Source organism: Melospiza georgiana, chromosome 1 (assembly GCF_028018845.1).
Source record: "Melospiza georgiana isolate bMelGeo1 chromosome 1, bMelGeo1.pri, whole genome shotgun sequence".
Taxonomy (NCBI): Eukaryota; Metazoa; Chordata; class Aves; order Passeriformes; family Passerellidae; genus Melospiza; species Melospiza georgiana.
Genome location: NC_080430.1, coordinates 57,642,811 through 57,659,983, shown reverse-complemented (window position 1 = coordinate 57,659,983; position 17,173 = coordinate 57,642,811). Strand labels below are relative to the sequence as shown.

Sequence of the window (17,173 nt, the reverse complement as noted above, 5' to 3'; positions counted from 1 at the left end):
CTCAAGTATAAACAGGAGACACACAGGAGGTAGAAGCATGGTCAGACCACTTAGAAGGGATACAGAGGGATTTTCAGAATAAGTAGAAACAAGACAAGAATAACCAAGGCCCATCTGGAATTAAATCTGGCCAAGGATGCCAAGGGCAACAAGGAAGTATTCTTCAAACACATCAATAACAAAAGGAAAAGAAAGGCTAACGTGGGCCTCTTCCTAAATGGAGGGGGGGGACCCAGGTAACAGGGAATGGCAGATCAACCTCACTGAAAAGACCAGCCCTCAGGGATGTCTGACCCTGGAGAATCAGGGTAACAAATGTTGGAAGAAAGATCTTCCCTGGCTCAAAGGTTACAGAACCAAGGCAAACTTGATAATCACAAGTCCAAGCCAACAAAGACCATTAAGGGGCTGGAGCATCTCTTACAAGGATAGGCTGAGGGAGATGGGCCACGTAATCCTCAAGATGAGACAATTGAGAGGGGACATTATCAATATCTAAGTAGCAAGGGAAGGTGTGAAGGGAAGGTGCAAAGAGAGTAGGACCAGGTTCTTCTCAGTGGTGACAAGCAGCAAGACTAGAGGTAATGGTCAGAAACTGATGCACAGGAAGTTCCACCAGCATATGAGGAAGAACTTTGTAGAGGTGACCACACACTGCAGTAGATTGACCAGGGAGGGTGTGGAGTCTCCCTTACAGAAGATATTAAAACCATCTGGACACAATCCTTTGCTATGACTCTACAATGACGCTGTTTGAGCAGAGAGGCTGGGCCAGATGACCCACTGAGATCCTTTTCAACTTCATTCTGCATTTCTGTGATGCTGTGACTGTTTATTAGTGCAGAAAGTTACAGAAGGAGACTTTGTCACCATGATCTGAGAACATCCACAGTATTGCCAGGTGAAAGAAAAAAAGAATTGCAACTGGAATTTCAAAGCTGAAGTACAACTATTCATGCGGCTTAGCCAGACTTACAAAAAAGCAGCAACAAGTTAATCACTTTTCAGAACATCAACAGCTCCTATCAAAAGGTGTTGGACTGGCTTCCCAGGAAATCAAACTCATTTCTTCATCCATACATAACTCAGCATTTGTAGTCCAATTTTTTTTTCCATCACTCTGCTTAGTCATGACCTACAATGAGTTTGTTTCAGCAGCTGTTGTAAACTAGCTTTGTCTCTGCACCTGGACATTTCTTGAGTACTCCCAAGAAAATCAACATGCTATTGCACTTTGCAGGGCTTAACCAGATGCTCCAATACCAATGACTTCTTTCGCAAAACCGCAAGATGTAAATTACAGGACTGTCTATGTTCTGGGGTGTGGATCACTCAATTCTTGCAGTCAGTAGCAGATAAGCATTCCTTTCTTCATTGAAAGGCAGAAGTGGAGAAGAAGTCTCAAGTCAGTACCACTGGAGTTTGTATAAATGTTATTAGATAACTGAAAAAACCTCCAGGGGAAATACCAGTTCATGTGAAACTCAGTTATAGTAGTATCTGTTTTGATAGTGCAAGGGGAAAAAACCCTAGAATTTTAAACCAGCCCTTGGGAGACAAAGAAATCAGAATAGAATTCTATTTATGGAATTGTTGAAATGTTGTCAGCATCTTTCACTTCTTAAAATTTTACTTTGATTTTCATTAAAAATCAAAATAAGTGGTATCTACAGTGAATTTTCCCAGAAAGAACAAGTGAGAATCCAGGAAAGAACCACTTTCATCCTATCCACTCATTACTACTAACATGCCAGGGTCTGAAAACCAGCCTGATAAGACAATGGTATACAAGCCTAGAATGTATCACTGATCAACAAGTCCAAAGAGCACTGTCTGTACTGTATGAAGCATTGTTTCTGACAACAAACTTAAGAGAAGAGAAATATTTTTTCCTCTTTAAAAAATAACTTGTATGAAACAAGACAGGAAATAGAATGAGCTGAAAACTTTGTTTGTGTAAATATTAGTCAAGTCAGGTTCCAAAGTTTGAACCTTAATTACATGCACCACTAAATCTGTATGTGTGGCACAGCAGCTCAGAAATGTTACTTGTATATATTAAGAGCAATAACCTCAGAAACACACAATAATTTTAACTACAGCACTTCTATTATGTTCAAACAATTGTTATATATCCTCTCTGAAGATACGATTGTAACTAGGTGAGGGGGGATGTGGATTTAAGTATTCTATGAATCAGAATGATTAGCAATAAGTAGCAATAATTGTTAAAAATACTAGCAATAGAAAAGGTTTTCTGACTAGGCCTTGGAGGCTCAGATGCTCAAAATCCTGCTCTCATGAGAAAACAAAGCACTTCTGTACCATAATTATTCCCAAAATCTTCCTGAGGTGGAAAAAAAAATTAAAACTACAACACAAAATATCCACACTATGTCTTTGGAAATTAATGTACCAAATCTTACTCCTGAGATCTTAGGATCAGTCTTAATAATCTAGATGCATCTATAATGTACCTGTTGTACATGTACCCACTTATACACCCACACAGTCAGGCACATTTTGGAGTATGATAAAACCTATAATCCACAATTAATTTATATCCACCTGAGACTTTTAACAAAGCCTTTGTGAAGCATAACATGTGCAGGTAAGTATATAACAAATGGAAGTTTCTACTTGAGAACCTTCTCCTCAGCAGGAGAACAATTATTCTTCTGTATGATGAAAATATAGCATCATCATCCGCTGGAGCATAATAGGAATTCAAACCCTGGAAATGTGCACATGAAATTCTGTAATAGGGTCTGCATCTCTTCTAATAAATCAGTAGATGGATGGGATTGAGGAATGGAGATATACCAGGAAAAAGCTACAGTAAATTGCTTCTTACTCTTCTCTGTGATGGCATTCACTGAAACATGTATTAAGTATTTTAATGTGTGATTCCTTTTAAAACTAATGCACACACAAAGGAAGCCCAAATACTTGTTTATAATTAAGGCTTATTTTCCATTTCTGGTGTTAACAGTTGGAAGCCAGCCTCTCAAAATACATGATTAGCCATGCTACCCTGTGCTTATGGAGATGATACGGCACTCAGCATGGATCTGACAATGTTATCAGAAGAGACTCTCAAAGATGTTTTCACTTTAATGTGAAAACAGTGATAAATCCTTTAGCTCGGAGTACAGTATCTATGTAGAAACTAAACAAAGAACTTAATCACCAATCGTCTAATTAAAGTAAATTCCATCCCCAAGTTATTATCTCAAAATAGGCAAGACAACAGAGCAAACAAAATGCATTTATTGGGAGGAAAAAAATACTTGGATAGTCTATTGCCAATTTTTTTAAGAAAAACACAGAGTTAAATCAGTAGAAATCAAACCAATAGACTTTCTGAAGTGGAAATGAGGGAAGAGGGTTTATAGTTTTTCCTAACTTGATAAGGCTTATTAGCGGCTGTTTGTGGTTTAACCCCAGTTTACCACTTAAGTACTACACAGATGCTCACTCATTCTCTTCACTCTTGACCCTTTCAGTGGGATAGAGAAGAGAATTATAATAAAGGTAAAAGTTGTGGATTGAGATAAGAAAATAATAATTGAAGCAAGATGTAATAATAATAAAATGAAAAGAAGAGCAAGAAATAACACCCAAGAGAAATAAGGAATGCCATTGCTCGTCACCAATGGACTGATGTCAAGCCTATTACCAAGCAGCAATCAGCAGCTTCTAGCTAGCTCCTTCTGGTTTGTAGATAAACCATGATGTTCTGTGGTGTGGAATATCCATTTGGCCGGTTTGTGTCAGCTGTCCTGGCTCTACTCCTTCACTGGATTTTGAGGACATCCTCATTGTTAGAGCATGGGAAATGGAAAAGTCCTTGTTCTAAAGCTAGCTCCACTTAGCAACAATTAAAACATCAGTGTGTTATCAATGTTGTTCTCATACTAAATCCAAAACATAGCACTGTACCAGTTACTAAGAAGAAAATTAATTCTATCCCAGCCAAAACCAGTACATAGTTTAAGTGTAATTCACACTAAAAGTGAGAAACTTCACTTGAGAAAAGGTCCTGTTGCTGGGAGAAAGCTGATTCTCTCCTAGGGCAAATTCTCTCAGCAAAGATGCCTTGTCCCTTCCATTTGATAGATTTTTAACAAAATGCTTCAGGATTCACCCGTCATCATTTGCAAGAGAGACACACATTTAAGAAGTGAGATCTTTTGATGTCTGGAAGCTTATGCAGGACTTCAGTTACATCACCTGCCCCCTGAGGATGTCCCCAACTAAAAGCTTGTTCACATATTAAAAGTAATGATAACATCAGTCACTAACAATTATGTTCTTTCTACCTCTTTCCTCCTTACCTCCCACTCCTCCCCAACGTCTGACTGCTAAATCAAAGTGAAGGATTAAAAGAACTCCTTATCAATCCAAAGCAAATTTGAGACACAGCTAAGACATAGGAGGTCTGAATTAGTCATAGAAATGCTTCATCTTAGGGTAATTTAAATGACCAGATTTCAAGTTGCTATAGTTCATACCCTATAAATGCTTGATGGAAAAAAATCAATGAACTACCTATCCACTTGTGTATGAGGAAGGACTTTACTGTATGGGTGACCACATACTGCAATAGATTGATCAGAGAGGGAGTGGAGTCTCCCTTGAAGGTCTGAAGAACCACTGGACATACTCCTTTAACACACATTCTAAGATGACCCAGTTTGAGCAGGCAGGTTGGGCCAGATGACCCACTGTGGTCCCTTGCAACTTTACTCATTCTGTTATAATGTCCTTACTCAATCAGCTTTAAGAGAGCACTGATGCTTCATTCCAATAAAGATCTCTTTAGTGTGCGTAATAGCACTAAAAAATGAGATTAATCCCAGAACAGAGTTTTCCTCACAGGAAGTAAATGCCAAAACTTAAAGATTACTTGGAATGAGACATGCAAGGCAATATATTTCAAAAGTGACAGTGGATTGTTTTTACCAACAGAGGCATCAGCATAAGCAACCCTGATGATTACCAACTAAATTTGGGGGCAAAACACACTTTTCCACTTATTTTGTAATTATTTACATTAATTACGTTTCGTCTCTTGCGGTCCACACTAGCATAAATATATTTCTCCAAGAAAATATTAACCAAATGCTGAAGCAAACTGGAACTAAAAAGCGCATACATAGATGAGAAAGAATAAGAAAAGGAGAAAGGGATGGAAAAGACCTCTGCTTACGAGTTTCCTGCCTTATTGTCTGAAGTAGAAAAAACAAAATTCTTCTGAAGATTAGGGAGGTCTTAATATTCTGGCCATGTGGTTTGTATGAGGTGTCAACCTTTCTTAATCAGAGTACAATCTTTTTTTTTAAGAAATCACATTAGTATTTTGCAGGACCCATTAGGATGCTTTTATTCAGGGCCAAAGTCATATTTCAAAGCCCCTTCGTTTACATTTCCTGCTGAGACATACTACTTCTTTAGCATAAGTACATTTAAAGCAGAATGAGTTACACACAGTTATAATTCAGTGTGAATTTAGTTTTCTTAGCTCCACTTGCTTAGCCTGAGTAGCTTACTTAGGCTGATTTAGGCCACAAGCTCTGAAGTTACATCTAGATATGCTTTCAGCTGGGATAGTTAATATTCTGTGTTATTTTTATAGTAGGTGCTATAGTGCTGTGTCTTGGCTTTAGTATGAGAAGAATATAAATAACATGATGTTTTGGTTATTGCTAAGTACTATTTATCCTGTGTCTAGGGCTTTTTTAGTTTTGTAGGCTCTACCAGCAACCACATGTGCCAGATGACAAATTGGAAGATAAGAAAACTAAAGCCACTAGAAGATGCAACTTGACAAGTTATGAAGAGGTAATGGTCTGCCTGCATGAACATTTGAGAAACAATTCAATAAGATGGTAGAAGACTCCAAAACAAAACCCACTATTGGACTGAGAAATGCATTCAAGGCACTTGCAGTTTAAGTCTGGGGTGCCATGTACATGTAACTCCCTGAAGGGAGTGAGAATGTTTGAGCAGTGACTTCTCCTTTAACATTTCCTTTTCTACTTTGCACTTTATGTAAAGCATTAAAAGATACTTTTAGAGGGAAGAAATTCATTCATCCACAATGGACAGATAAAATATGAGGACTCCTCTTTCTTGGCTTTTAGCTAAAGTAAGGTCACTGTAAAATAAGCATTTGTATCTTAATAGAAAATTAAACTGTACAATTAACCAACATGCAGCTGAATTAAAAGAGCAACACATGCAATTCTGTGTTACTGGTGGAATAAAAATGCATGATGGTGGACTCAAATGGAGGAAAATGTATGACACATAAACTAATGCAGATTATTTATCTGACAATTTTTTTTCACAATAAATGGACTTTAGTGAGTCTTTAGAAGTGCCAAATTGCCTGCACTAGCTGAATTCACCCAAGAGAATAAACCTAGTTTCGGAGGAGATTGCCCAGGGCTACTTGAAATTCTCCTTTCCCTTCTAATCTTCCAGGAAGCTGAAGGTGCTGAGTGTCTCCTAGAAATATATGACAGAGTATATCCTAGAAATATATGACAGCCCCTAGCTGTCAGTCTTCAGAACAACTAGGAGTCTGAACAGTCAAATCAAACATGACTGGGGAAAACCAAAAAAACCAAACGGCAAAACCAACTCAGGACCTGGAAGTTCAGACCATTGGCTTGCTGTCTAGTTCTTCCTCTTTCTGACTACCTCTCCACTCATTGCATAGTAAGCTGTCTACTGTTCAATTACCAAAGGGAACTAGACAGCAGAATGATAAAATGACTTGAGTTCAGATTAAATATCCCACTTCTCTGGCATTGCTGTGATTAATCTACATCACATTCAGTAGTTCAGATGCAATTCAGGCTGGGACTAGTGAAGTTAGGGTTGCCTAGATAGCTGTGAAACTTCCAAGTTTATAAGGAAAATCATACCAATATATTACTGTTACAAAAGCACTCATCTCAATTAACAGAATGATCAATGTAAAAGTCACTGTCTGTCATTTCTAATTACACTTTTAGGATGGCTCAAATTTTACCTCAGCTCTTTCTGATTACATTTTTTTATGTACCTCATTTATTTTCTTACACGTATTTGATTTTCCTTCCCAACAGGTCTGCGTTCAGGAGAAACTGTTTCTTTACACTCACTACAACATACGAAGGACAGCACCGTTCTCCTATATAGCTGCTGCTACTATCATGTAGGCATTCTTATGCAATGACACTCTCCAAACAGAAACAAAAGGAAGATGTAAAAGTAAGCTATAGATAATTTCAATTCAGCTGTCAGACACCCTCAGAGCTCAATGATGTAGGAAGCACAAAGATTGTTTTGAAAAAACATATCAAAGGCAAAAAGAAAACCTGAATGTGAGAAATGAAGACGGAAACAGGACTGAAATCTTCAGTTTATGCACATTGCTGGAATTACTAAATCAACAGGTGTTATTTAAAACCAGACTTTAAGTGAACTTCTGTCCTACCACTTCTTTTTGCTGGATTTTACACTTTTGCACCAGGTGGCAGTATATGCAATTTTCCATTTAGCATCACACTTAGTCACTCAGCAGGGGGAAAATTCAAGGCAGAATCTTACTAGTCATCTAGGTTTCCCTAGGTGCTGCCAATGTGCGTTCCTAGACCAAAATAACAGCCCATTGTGCTACAGAGCCCTCTGGGCCAGCAGTCAGCACCTATTGGGCAAGGTTATCAGGAGCAGCTGCTCAGCAGTTGCCAGATGCTGGTCCCTGCAGTGGCCTCTTGGCCTCTGCAGAGCTCACATTGTTTTAGACATCAGAAGGTCGTGAAAGCACATTTGCAAAATTGCTGCAAGGATACATACCATCAGGCAGGCAGCTGGCATGTGTAACAGTAAGAGCAAAAAACCACAAAGTTCAAAGTCCCACAGGGCACAAAACTTAGCTCTGTGATGCTATGTTTAAAAAACCTGATATATTGTATTCTATGTATGTCATCAATACAAGAATGTACAAGTATGTTCTACAATTGGACTTGTAGACCATACTTACATCTCTCTTCTGAGGCTTACAGAAAGTCTCCCATAGAAAAGAGACGCTGAATACAAACCTTGCTATTGTCACAGTTATGCACACAGAAGAGATATCTAAATAAGACACAGTACTCAATGCAATGCTTTGACAATGCTAGCAGTCCAAGGCACTCACAAATACACACAAACACACAGTGCAATCACTCATTCTGGAAACAATCTTCTTGCAGCAGCTGAAGACCTGTGGCCAGAGAAATGTTCATTATTGATTAATAATTATGGCAGCAGCAAGGGAAATGAGGAGAAAAGTAGACCTGCAACAGCAGACCTACAGTGTCAGACTCATCTGGGACCATATTTATCTTCTCCCTGTTCTTGTGTCTCACATTATCCAATGCCCTCTTGCACAGATCGCCATAGAAGTCTCCAAATCAATATTTTTTACTAAACTCTCATAGCTTAAACCCATCTTGTCCAAGACTCAAGCCACCACACTTCAGTTTCTTGTGGCTGTGACACACAAGCATGCATATAGCCTGTCCTGTGCATTAGAGTGATAATCTTCACCAAAGGGTTATAGCAAAGAGGAATGGTGCCTATGACGCCTCAGCCGACTGAGGCATCACATTGGCTTAACAGCATGCTCAGGGGTTCCAAAACAAGAAAATTTATCTGTCAAAGACACCCATTGAGCCTGCCTCCTACAAGGAAGGAGTAAGATAACTACATCTGGAGGCTTTAATATGTACTCTTAACCAACAGGATTCACATTTTCCTTCAGTCTACTGCAATGGCAAAGATTATTAGTAAGTCTACAACCCTGCAATTCATTTTGTTATTACAGAATAAGCAAACAATACAAGGTAGAGCCAGCAGATCTTGCAGAAGAAACAGTGCAATGTTAGGATTTCACCTTCAAAGACAAATATTTCTGTCCGTACTCAGAGAGAACTACCACTAACATCAGAGGGAAGGACTACCATTAGCAGCAAAGGAGATTGGGAGCAGCAGCAGCACAAGATGGTCCTTAAAGTGGGAAACAATCAGTAGAATGGCATTTCCCCAGGAAAAAAAAAAGAAAAAAACCACCAACCTGGTAACAGGAAAATCCTTTTTCAAACCCCCTACCAAAGAGAGAAATGACTCACAAATGCCTTCCAGTCCTCTGTGATTTACTCTTACCTCTGTGATGTTTTCTTATATTTTCTCCTGCAGGAAAAGAACAAAATACAACTGAGATGAGAAGGCTTCACAGGAAAGGAGGAAAAAGGAGAGGGTTAGAAGTCAGGAGCAATTCAGTGAAGTCACTTCTGCCATAAAACTGTCCCAAACCTGATGTAGCCATTCCCTTCTACTAACCTCAGTGGTGGTTGCAACTAAATTCAGGAGAAAAAAATTGTGTTTGCTTGTATGCACATACTACTCTTTCTTGTGAGAAAGGGTTGTTGCAACTAGGAAACTAGGAAAAAATATTTATTATTCTAAATGACTCAGCAGGAAGTCCAAGTGTCAGAAATGTACTTGTATTTACTAGTTGTACTATTTACATCTCTCATCCAACAGATAAGTAAGATAAGTTCTGTGAAGTTCCCATTAACAAGGAGTAATGAAATGTATCCAACCATATTGTCTGTGGTCACTCAGTGGAAAACTTCAGTGGTTTTAAAAAGAAAGTCCAGATCCTAGCAAGTTCTGTACTCCAGCAAATTCCAGATACCACACCACCGAGCTTCACTTTGTTGCACCCATCTTGAGAACTTACAGACCTTAACCCGGACTAGGAATGGCAAAAGCAGATAAGCATATAGGACCTCTTCTCTACCCCAATATTCACACTACATCAATTACAGCAAAGGCTGTAAACCTCCTACTTAAACCTCCTACTTACCTATTACTTAGCCACCTCTTAGCGTGGTGGATTTTGTCTTCAACAGCGGGCAATGACAAGGCTGCCAATGAACAGAGTAAGGCAATACACAAAAAGGCAATTCATGCCTTTCTGTATAGCTGTCTATGTGGCTATACAATTACCTGCAGGGGTGTATCAGCACTGTATGTTGTCTGTGAGCTGCTGTTTCTGCACCTGTTTCCAAAGGCTTTGCACAGAGGCTGGCTAAATATGGCATTAATTTACTTGAACTCAGCTCTGCTTTTATGTTCTAAAGTAAAATTAATGATAGTTAAACTTCACAAGTAGTGAATGAAACAATTTTCAATGTGGACTGTGATTTAACAATACACTAGCAGACATTGCCAACATTTTCAATGTTGTTTGAAAAATAAATATTTTTAAAATAGATGTATGGCTATTAGCATCAAGTTTACTTTTATTTCTGATACTACTGTAGATGGAAAATTGTAACTAGGGTGGGTCTAAGAAACCCAAACAAAGAATAACTTTCTTTACAAATAAGAAACATGGCAAAATGGAATGTAGTGCTATTTTCTACTTAACAAGAGCCATGAATAATATCTCCTGACTGTAAAATGTTTCATCCAACAAATGTCTTTACAAATTGTACTTGTGGTTATACCCACTTCTATAATGCAACCACGTTGGAATCATAAAAGTACTAAATAGCTACTTTTAAAAATATTTTATTTACAATTTACTGTGTCAAGAATTACTTATTTAAACTTGAAATTAAGCAAAGGAGTAAAAGAGAAAATATTCATAGCAGTATCAAGTTTATAGCTTACTGACATTAATGTTGACACATAAAAGCAGAAATGCAACTGGACAAATCTTATTCTATGAGAATTCTTCATTTTCATTTCAGAAGGATGAAAAGTAGAACTTTTGTTTTGTAGAATGTATATTAGGAACTTTATACTCTGACAAATAAAAAATTTCATTATGTTTTCTTGCAAAAAACCTGCTGAAAAATAGGCCATCTGATTGGCCAGTCTAATACACACTTATTAGAAGATTTTATTCCCAAGAAATACAAATTTGTTTAAATTTTAAAATGAAGTTATTTGCAAGCTAATTTTTTCCCCTGAGAGGCTCTTATGGTTCATTCCAACACTGTCTGAACTAATTTAAATTTCATTGGTTAGTGACTTTCATATAATGTTATATAATGTGTTTCTCTTTCAGACATTTGAGCAAAGATAAAATTCATTAACTCCAGTCTTAGGTGTTCTTTACATTTGATTAATAGCATGACTTTTCTGATCAGTTACACCTTTAATGTTACTTTCATTCGAGAATACTTTTAATACATTAGAAAGCTGTACTATTACAGATGACAGTACTAGGAAAAAAAAAGAATTTGCCTAAGTAATAGAAATTTTTAAAAACTTATACACAGTTTTTTATTGTTGTTGTTGTTGTTTTCACACCTGCAGTCTAACCAGTTAAAATTTACATGCACCAAGTTAGTGACTGCTTTTCCAAGCACTGACCGAATTTGCAATTTACACTTGAAGAGAATATAACTAGAGGAACACTTGTTTATATTTTCAATATCACTACTGCATGCACATGCTTTAAAAGGAACACCATTAGCAAATTCTGATATCCAGGAAAAAAATTCTGTATGCTTGAACTTCCAGCATCTCAAAAAACAAGGTCTAACAGTGCTGCTCGCCACTTTATGAAAAAAATGGTGTTGGTAACAAGTAATTTTTTGTAAATCTAGTTTTCAGTTTGTTTTTGGAAACACAGCATCAACATCTATCTTCTTTATGGTTACAAACCACTGCTTAGATATGCCTTCCATTAAATGAGATCACCAGAAACAAAGGAATTAGAAATTACTTCTTTAATACCACAGCCAGCATCAGAGACTGGCTTGAATCAGCAATCATGTGTGCATTAACAAGAGGAAACTGGAGGGGGCTGGATTTAGATTTGGTTGGGTTTCCAGGGTTTTTTTTGTTTGTTTGTTTTGTTTTTTGAGGTTGTTTTGTTATGAGGGGTTTTGTTTGTTCGTTTATTTAAAAATATAATATATCTTGGGACAAGATATCTTGATTTATGTCCCCAGGATGCATCTATGAAGAGACAACTATCCATGAAATTGTTTTTAGCAGATGCTCTAGAATAAACCTGGAAACAGGCACAATTTCAGTCAAGCGCAAGGGACTTCTCATTTTTTGAAGAAACACTTTCCCAGGAGAGAAAGAATGAGACAGATTTAAAGGAGGTAATGTTACAGCTTCCCACATCTGTGAGCCATCCTGTGCTCATGCCCGAAAAGAGGCTTATTGATATTACCAAATCTGTGTAAGTTCAGTTTCTTTTCTCAATGCATCCGTCATGCTCTGACTGCCACATCCATTCAATTCCTGTTACTAGCTGTTGAATGTATTATTCAGAGGTTTATATTTAGCTTTCACTAAAAAAAAAAAAATAATTAGAACAAAGTATGGTTTTTTTCATGCTGAAGAGAATTATCAAGAGACTCACACTAAATAGGCCCTATACAACCAGTGTAAACTAAAAATGACTTCACTGAACTTAATACAGTTACACTTGAATGAGTATAGTATGAAGTGAGTCAGTCCTAGTTCAACCAGAAGGCTGCTAGAGCCTAATGGAAAAAAAAAAGGAGTAAGACACTTAAAGATAGATATTTTATAATTGGAGTGGTAGGAAAAATGAAAATTTTAAACTCAGAAACCATAAAGTTAACAAAAATATTGAGTCAACTACTTCAGTGTCTCCTCTTCTGAGGATGAATCCTTCTTGTAGCCAGAGAAATAAAAATAGCATACTGGCCCAAAATAAAATTAGGACAGATTTTTGAAGGTATTTAATCTTCAATAAGATGTAGATTGCTATGATGTATGGCCACACAATTCCCATTGAAATAAATAGATATAAAAAATTTGTCTTTGTGCTTTGATGCCCATCAATTATTTCAAGGTTGTCTGTTCTCATGGTTATGCTTCTGACTTTGTTATTTAATTCCAGTGCAGCATCAGCCAATTTGCTTTTCCCTGTATTTTCCCTTCAGGAACTTTTCCATTAATTTATTATCTCTTCAGGGTTGTGGTTTTAGTCTATAGGGTTTTACACAACAGTTCATGACTTGAGCCAAAGTAACGCTACATTCAAGTTTTTCAAAAATTCTCCTGCCCTTCCTCTGCATCTAGGAACCTGGAAATGAAGAGAATATAATATAAATATACAAAATCTGTGCCTGCATTTAGTAGTGATGTTCAAAGACCTTAGTCTTCTGAGACAGTTGAATCAGTCAACTGAGTACCTACAGAGAGAAGTGAGGACAGAGGGGTAGGGGGAATTAAGCAACTGTCAGCCGACCTGGTTTTGCACCATAACCATACAACTTATAATATCAACTAGCTACATGAATTGCTATTTTACTTCTACACAGCCTCTGAAAAATTATCTAAACATTTAATGTATTTTTACTCAAAATAGTGGTTTGGTTAATATGGTGCTATTCCACATTCATTCCACAGGATTAGGTATTAATGGCACCTTTTCAAAATATGGATAAACCTGTGGGTGCTGCAGAAGTAATAGAAGGATCTTTGCCTAGTTTCATCCTTGAAAATAAATACTAAAATTTGAAAGTTAATCTCACACTCTGCTAGAGATTAGGGGCCTTGGGAAAAGGCTCTGCAGGCTTCTTTCTTCACTGCAGTGATCAGACTTAGGCCACCAGCTGGTGGATGCATGATTGACGGCCTAAGGTACACATACTTGAATGCAGATGACACTTTTCAATAGGTTGATACTTCCCAGCTCAAGGTGGGAAGTACCAGAAGCATCTCCTTAGGCTGCTGAGACAGTGGAATGGCTCAATTTTAAGGCTGAAGCTCACAACCCTCACAGTGGCTTCATCTAATGTGTTTTGTTTTGCTTCATAGCAGCCAAAGGGCCTGCAAGGCCTCCATGGTGGTCAGCAGCCTAAGATAGGAAATGCCTAGTCATGATGACTGGAGCTAAAGCCCCTCTTCTGCCCTCAGACCCTTTCTTATCTCTCTGTAAGACTATAGGTCATAATTGTCTTGACCCTTAGCATTGGACAATTTCCAAAACTCCTAAACCTTATATAAATGCCCTCCTCTGCCCAGCTTGGCAGAAGGAGCTGTCACTGATCCCCCTTTGCAGAAGTGGCCAATAAAGGACACCTCTGTGGAAATTCATGCAAGAACTAGAAATCACCTAAGAGCTGAGATCACTTAAGAGCTCAACTGCTTGCTAAGATTGCCTGCAGCTGGGAGTTGCCTGCGGGCCCAGACGGGTTGTGCTGAACAGGACCTTGCTATCCAGACCCATAGCAGCTGGGGGAAAACACCAAAAACCAGCTCAGGACGGCAGTATTGCTTGGCCATTGCAATGAGTTCAGAGGGTACACACACTTGGTCAAAGCAGTTGGATCTTTTGAAGTCCCTAAAACTCAGTGGCTTGTGCTCTCCTTGTACCACCAGCTGAGAGTGCACAAGCCTAGATCTAGCATAGCATGTGTTTTCAGGCTGGATGTGTGTTTCTTAGTGAAAAAGAGGGCAACAACTCTTTAGGGCACCAATAGACTGGCGAAAAAAAAATCTGCTACACTGTTTAAAAAGTTATTGCCAGCAGCTGCCTTGTATGTGGTGCCCTGCCACAGGTCTGCACCCCCACAGCCCAGCTGGCAGAGATGACACTTCTGGGCATCAGTTGCCTCAGTTCAACCTTTTGCCTTAAACTGCCAACAGTGGTGACCTTCGCAGAGATGCCAGATTTTGTACTTCCACATCTGAAATACACTCCTTAGGGCCCACTCTGCAGAGAAGAAAAACTACTAGTACTTAAACTCCTTCAGCTGATGCAACAAGCATCGTCAGAGCTTGTGTGCCATACCCTTAGTGTTGACATTGACATTGTAAAGCATGATAAGAGAAAAGGGATTGTTCTTTCTGTTTGAAGAGGATCATTTTGTAAAAGCTACTTCTTCAGAGGAACCTCAATTGTTTAGGAAAATAGTTGCCACAAGCTCTGGCAAGCTAAAATTAGTTGTTCATAGTCTCAAGGAGAAAGAGATATTTTTCCTCCTATATATAAAAAGCTTTATAATAGCATCTGTAAGATATGAGGGGGGAGCTTAGTAATATGTTAACAAAAGCACACAATAATGTCCTTTAATAGTGGAATCCCACAACATCCATAGCTCACACAAGCTAGGGTTAATAATCATTCCCTGCAGGGCTCCTATGACCAACATATTTGGAAAGAAAAAAGATACCTTACTGGAGTGAAATATCCATATCATAACACACACATTCTCTCAGGTCCTTTTCCTTTCTTTCCTGCCAGAGGTGGGTTTCTTGATATTAAAATTGATATTAAGATAACATTACTAAAATCCTACTTTGTAGTTTAGCAAATCAACAGTAATGTAAAGAATGAAATTTGGCAAAAGAGAAAAATGTCTGTCTACAAGTCACATCTGGAAGATTTTTTTTCTGGTCCTTTTTTACCCATTGGTGAATCTATGCTTTTTCTGAATGATCTCCTTCCACTACCTTTTTCTATAAGAGCCAACCACAATTCATGTTTACTGCTCTTGCCCCCAGGCCCTTCTGGCTAATGGGTCCAGAATTCCCACGATTTTCCCTTGGTGACCATGTCAAGACAAAAGGATTTAAGGGCATTTCCCAGCTCGTAAGCTCAGGTGCCATCTCGTGTATCTCAGTGGCATAGCAGTACGGGGTAGGCATTGTCCCTCTACATCACTCCAAAGGAGGCTGAGATCAAGTTGATTGACAGGATCACTTAAAATAAGTTGAAAATCTTCTCTCCCAGCAGCTCAATATTCTCAATCATGCAGTGCATTACCAAATAATCATCATCACCACAGGATTAGAGATGCACTTATGTTACATTAACAAAGCCTATTTTAATAACCAAGTATAAATCAGCTCACAAAACCCCAATCTCACAGCACACACTGCACCATCAGGCAAAGCACAGGATCCCATGGGAGCCCTGACCAGAGTTCAGAAATATGTTGAGATGACCAGACTTCAGACTTTACTGACGGCACAATGCCATCAGTTCCTGACAGGTTTTCAATTCTTTAGTTTAAACAGAATTATGCCCTTTCTTGCTTTACTCACACTCCAGTCAATAATAAAAAAAAAAAAAAATTCTGCCACATGGGCTGTTTATCAGAATATGCTAGGATAAAAACAATACAATCTCAGAGACTATTAACAGCAGAGGAGAAGAAACAGTAAGAAGAAAGAAGGGTGAAGAAAGAAGGCAAAATTGCAGCTGATACTCACAATTTGGTGGAGGGTTTATGTGGAATTTTTTAAAAACAAGGGAAACCATTTTAAATTTGGCCCTGAACTATATGGGGACATTCTGAAATCATGTGAGGATGAGGCAGTCACTTGTCTCATTTGAAGTAGATTAGAAAAGCCTGTGCGCTCCAAAGTATGGGTATGCATGGTGAAGATACAGAAAGAAAAGAAGCCCTCACAGCTTGAAACTGGTAGAATTATTTCAATAGAAATGGAAACAATACAGGTGAGCAACCCAACAGGTCACAGTTAATAAATAATGTATATAAGTAATTCAAAGCCAGAAAATATAGTCTGATTTTGTCAAAGGAAAGTACTATTTTACTGAATGTTAGTTCATCTGGCTGAGCATTGGATTTTAGCAGTCTAACTACCAAGTTTTCTAAAGAAAAACAAAAAAGAAATGCACAGCTTCGTCTACAAAAATGATAGCAATCATTAGTACATATGATCAGTTGATGTCTCTTGTTCTGCCTCTGCTTAGCTGTGACCTTTTGCCACTGTAGGGCTCTTAGAATCAGTTTCCTATTGCGCATTTCATGTCTAATATGTGTAATGAGTAGATGTTAATCATAGCTGGAAAGGCAATGAGTTTAAATTCTTCTTACAAAATAACCTCTGTGATCACAGTCAGTCAGGAATTTCTTCTACAGTACAAGCTCAAGAGAGCTGAAATCCCTTCTCTACCATTTAGTAAAGAGTGAACAGAGCCTAGAGGTATTACAAATGGGTATTATGGATACTGTCTGAGTTGACTGAGTTTAATGATGTTATTATACTATATGCTGTCTTGAGACCTGATGATCTTCAATTGCACTTCATTTTTCATACTAAGTGCTGGGCACCAGCTCCCTAGCAAAGCAGGATTCAAGAATGGAGAGGGGAAAGCAGA

At 38.1% G+C, this 17,173-nt stretch overlaps 1 protein-coding gene across 1 annotated transcript in view; it reads right to left on the bottom strand.

Moving 5' to 3' along the window:
- Positions 1-17,173, bottom strand: part of PDE1C (phosphodiesterase 1C) — a 207,235-nt gene that overhangs the window by 113,139 nt on the left and 76,923 nt on the right. The window contains exon 3 of the mRNA XM_058021381.1: positions 9,199-9,225. Coding sequence (XP_057877364.1) covers positions 9,199-9,225 — 27 coding nt within the window. The remainder of the gene's footprint in view (positions 1-9,198; positions 9,226-17,173) is intronic.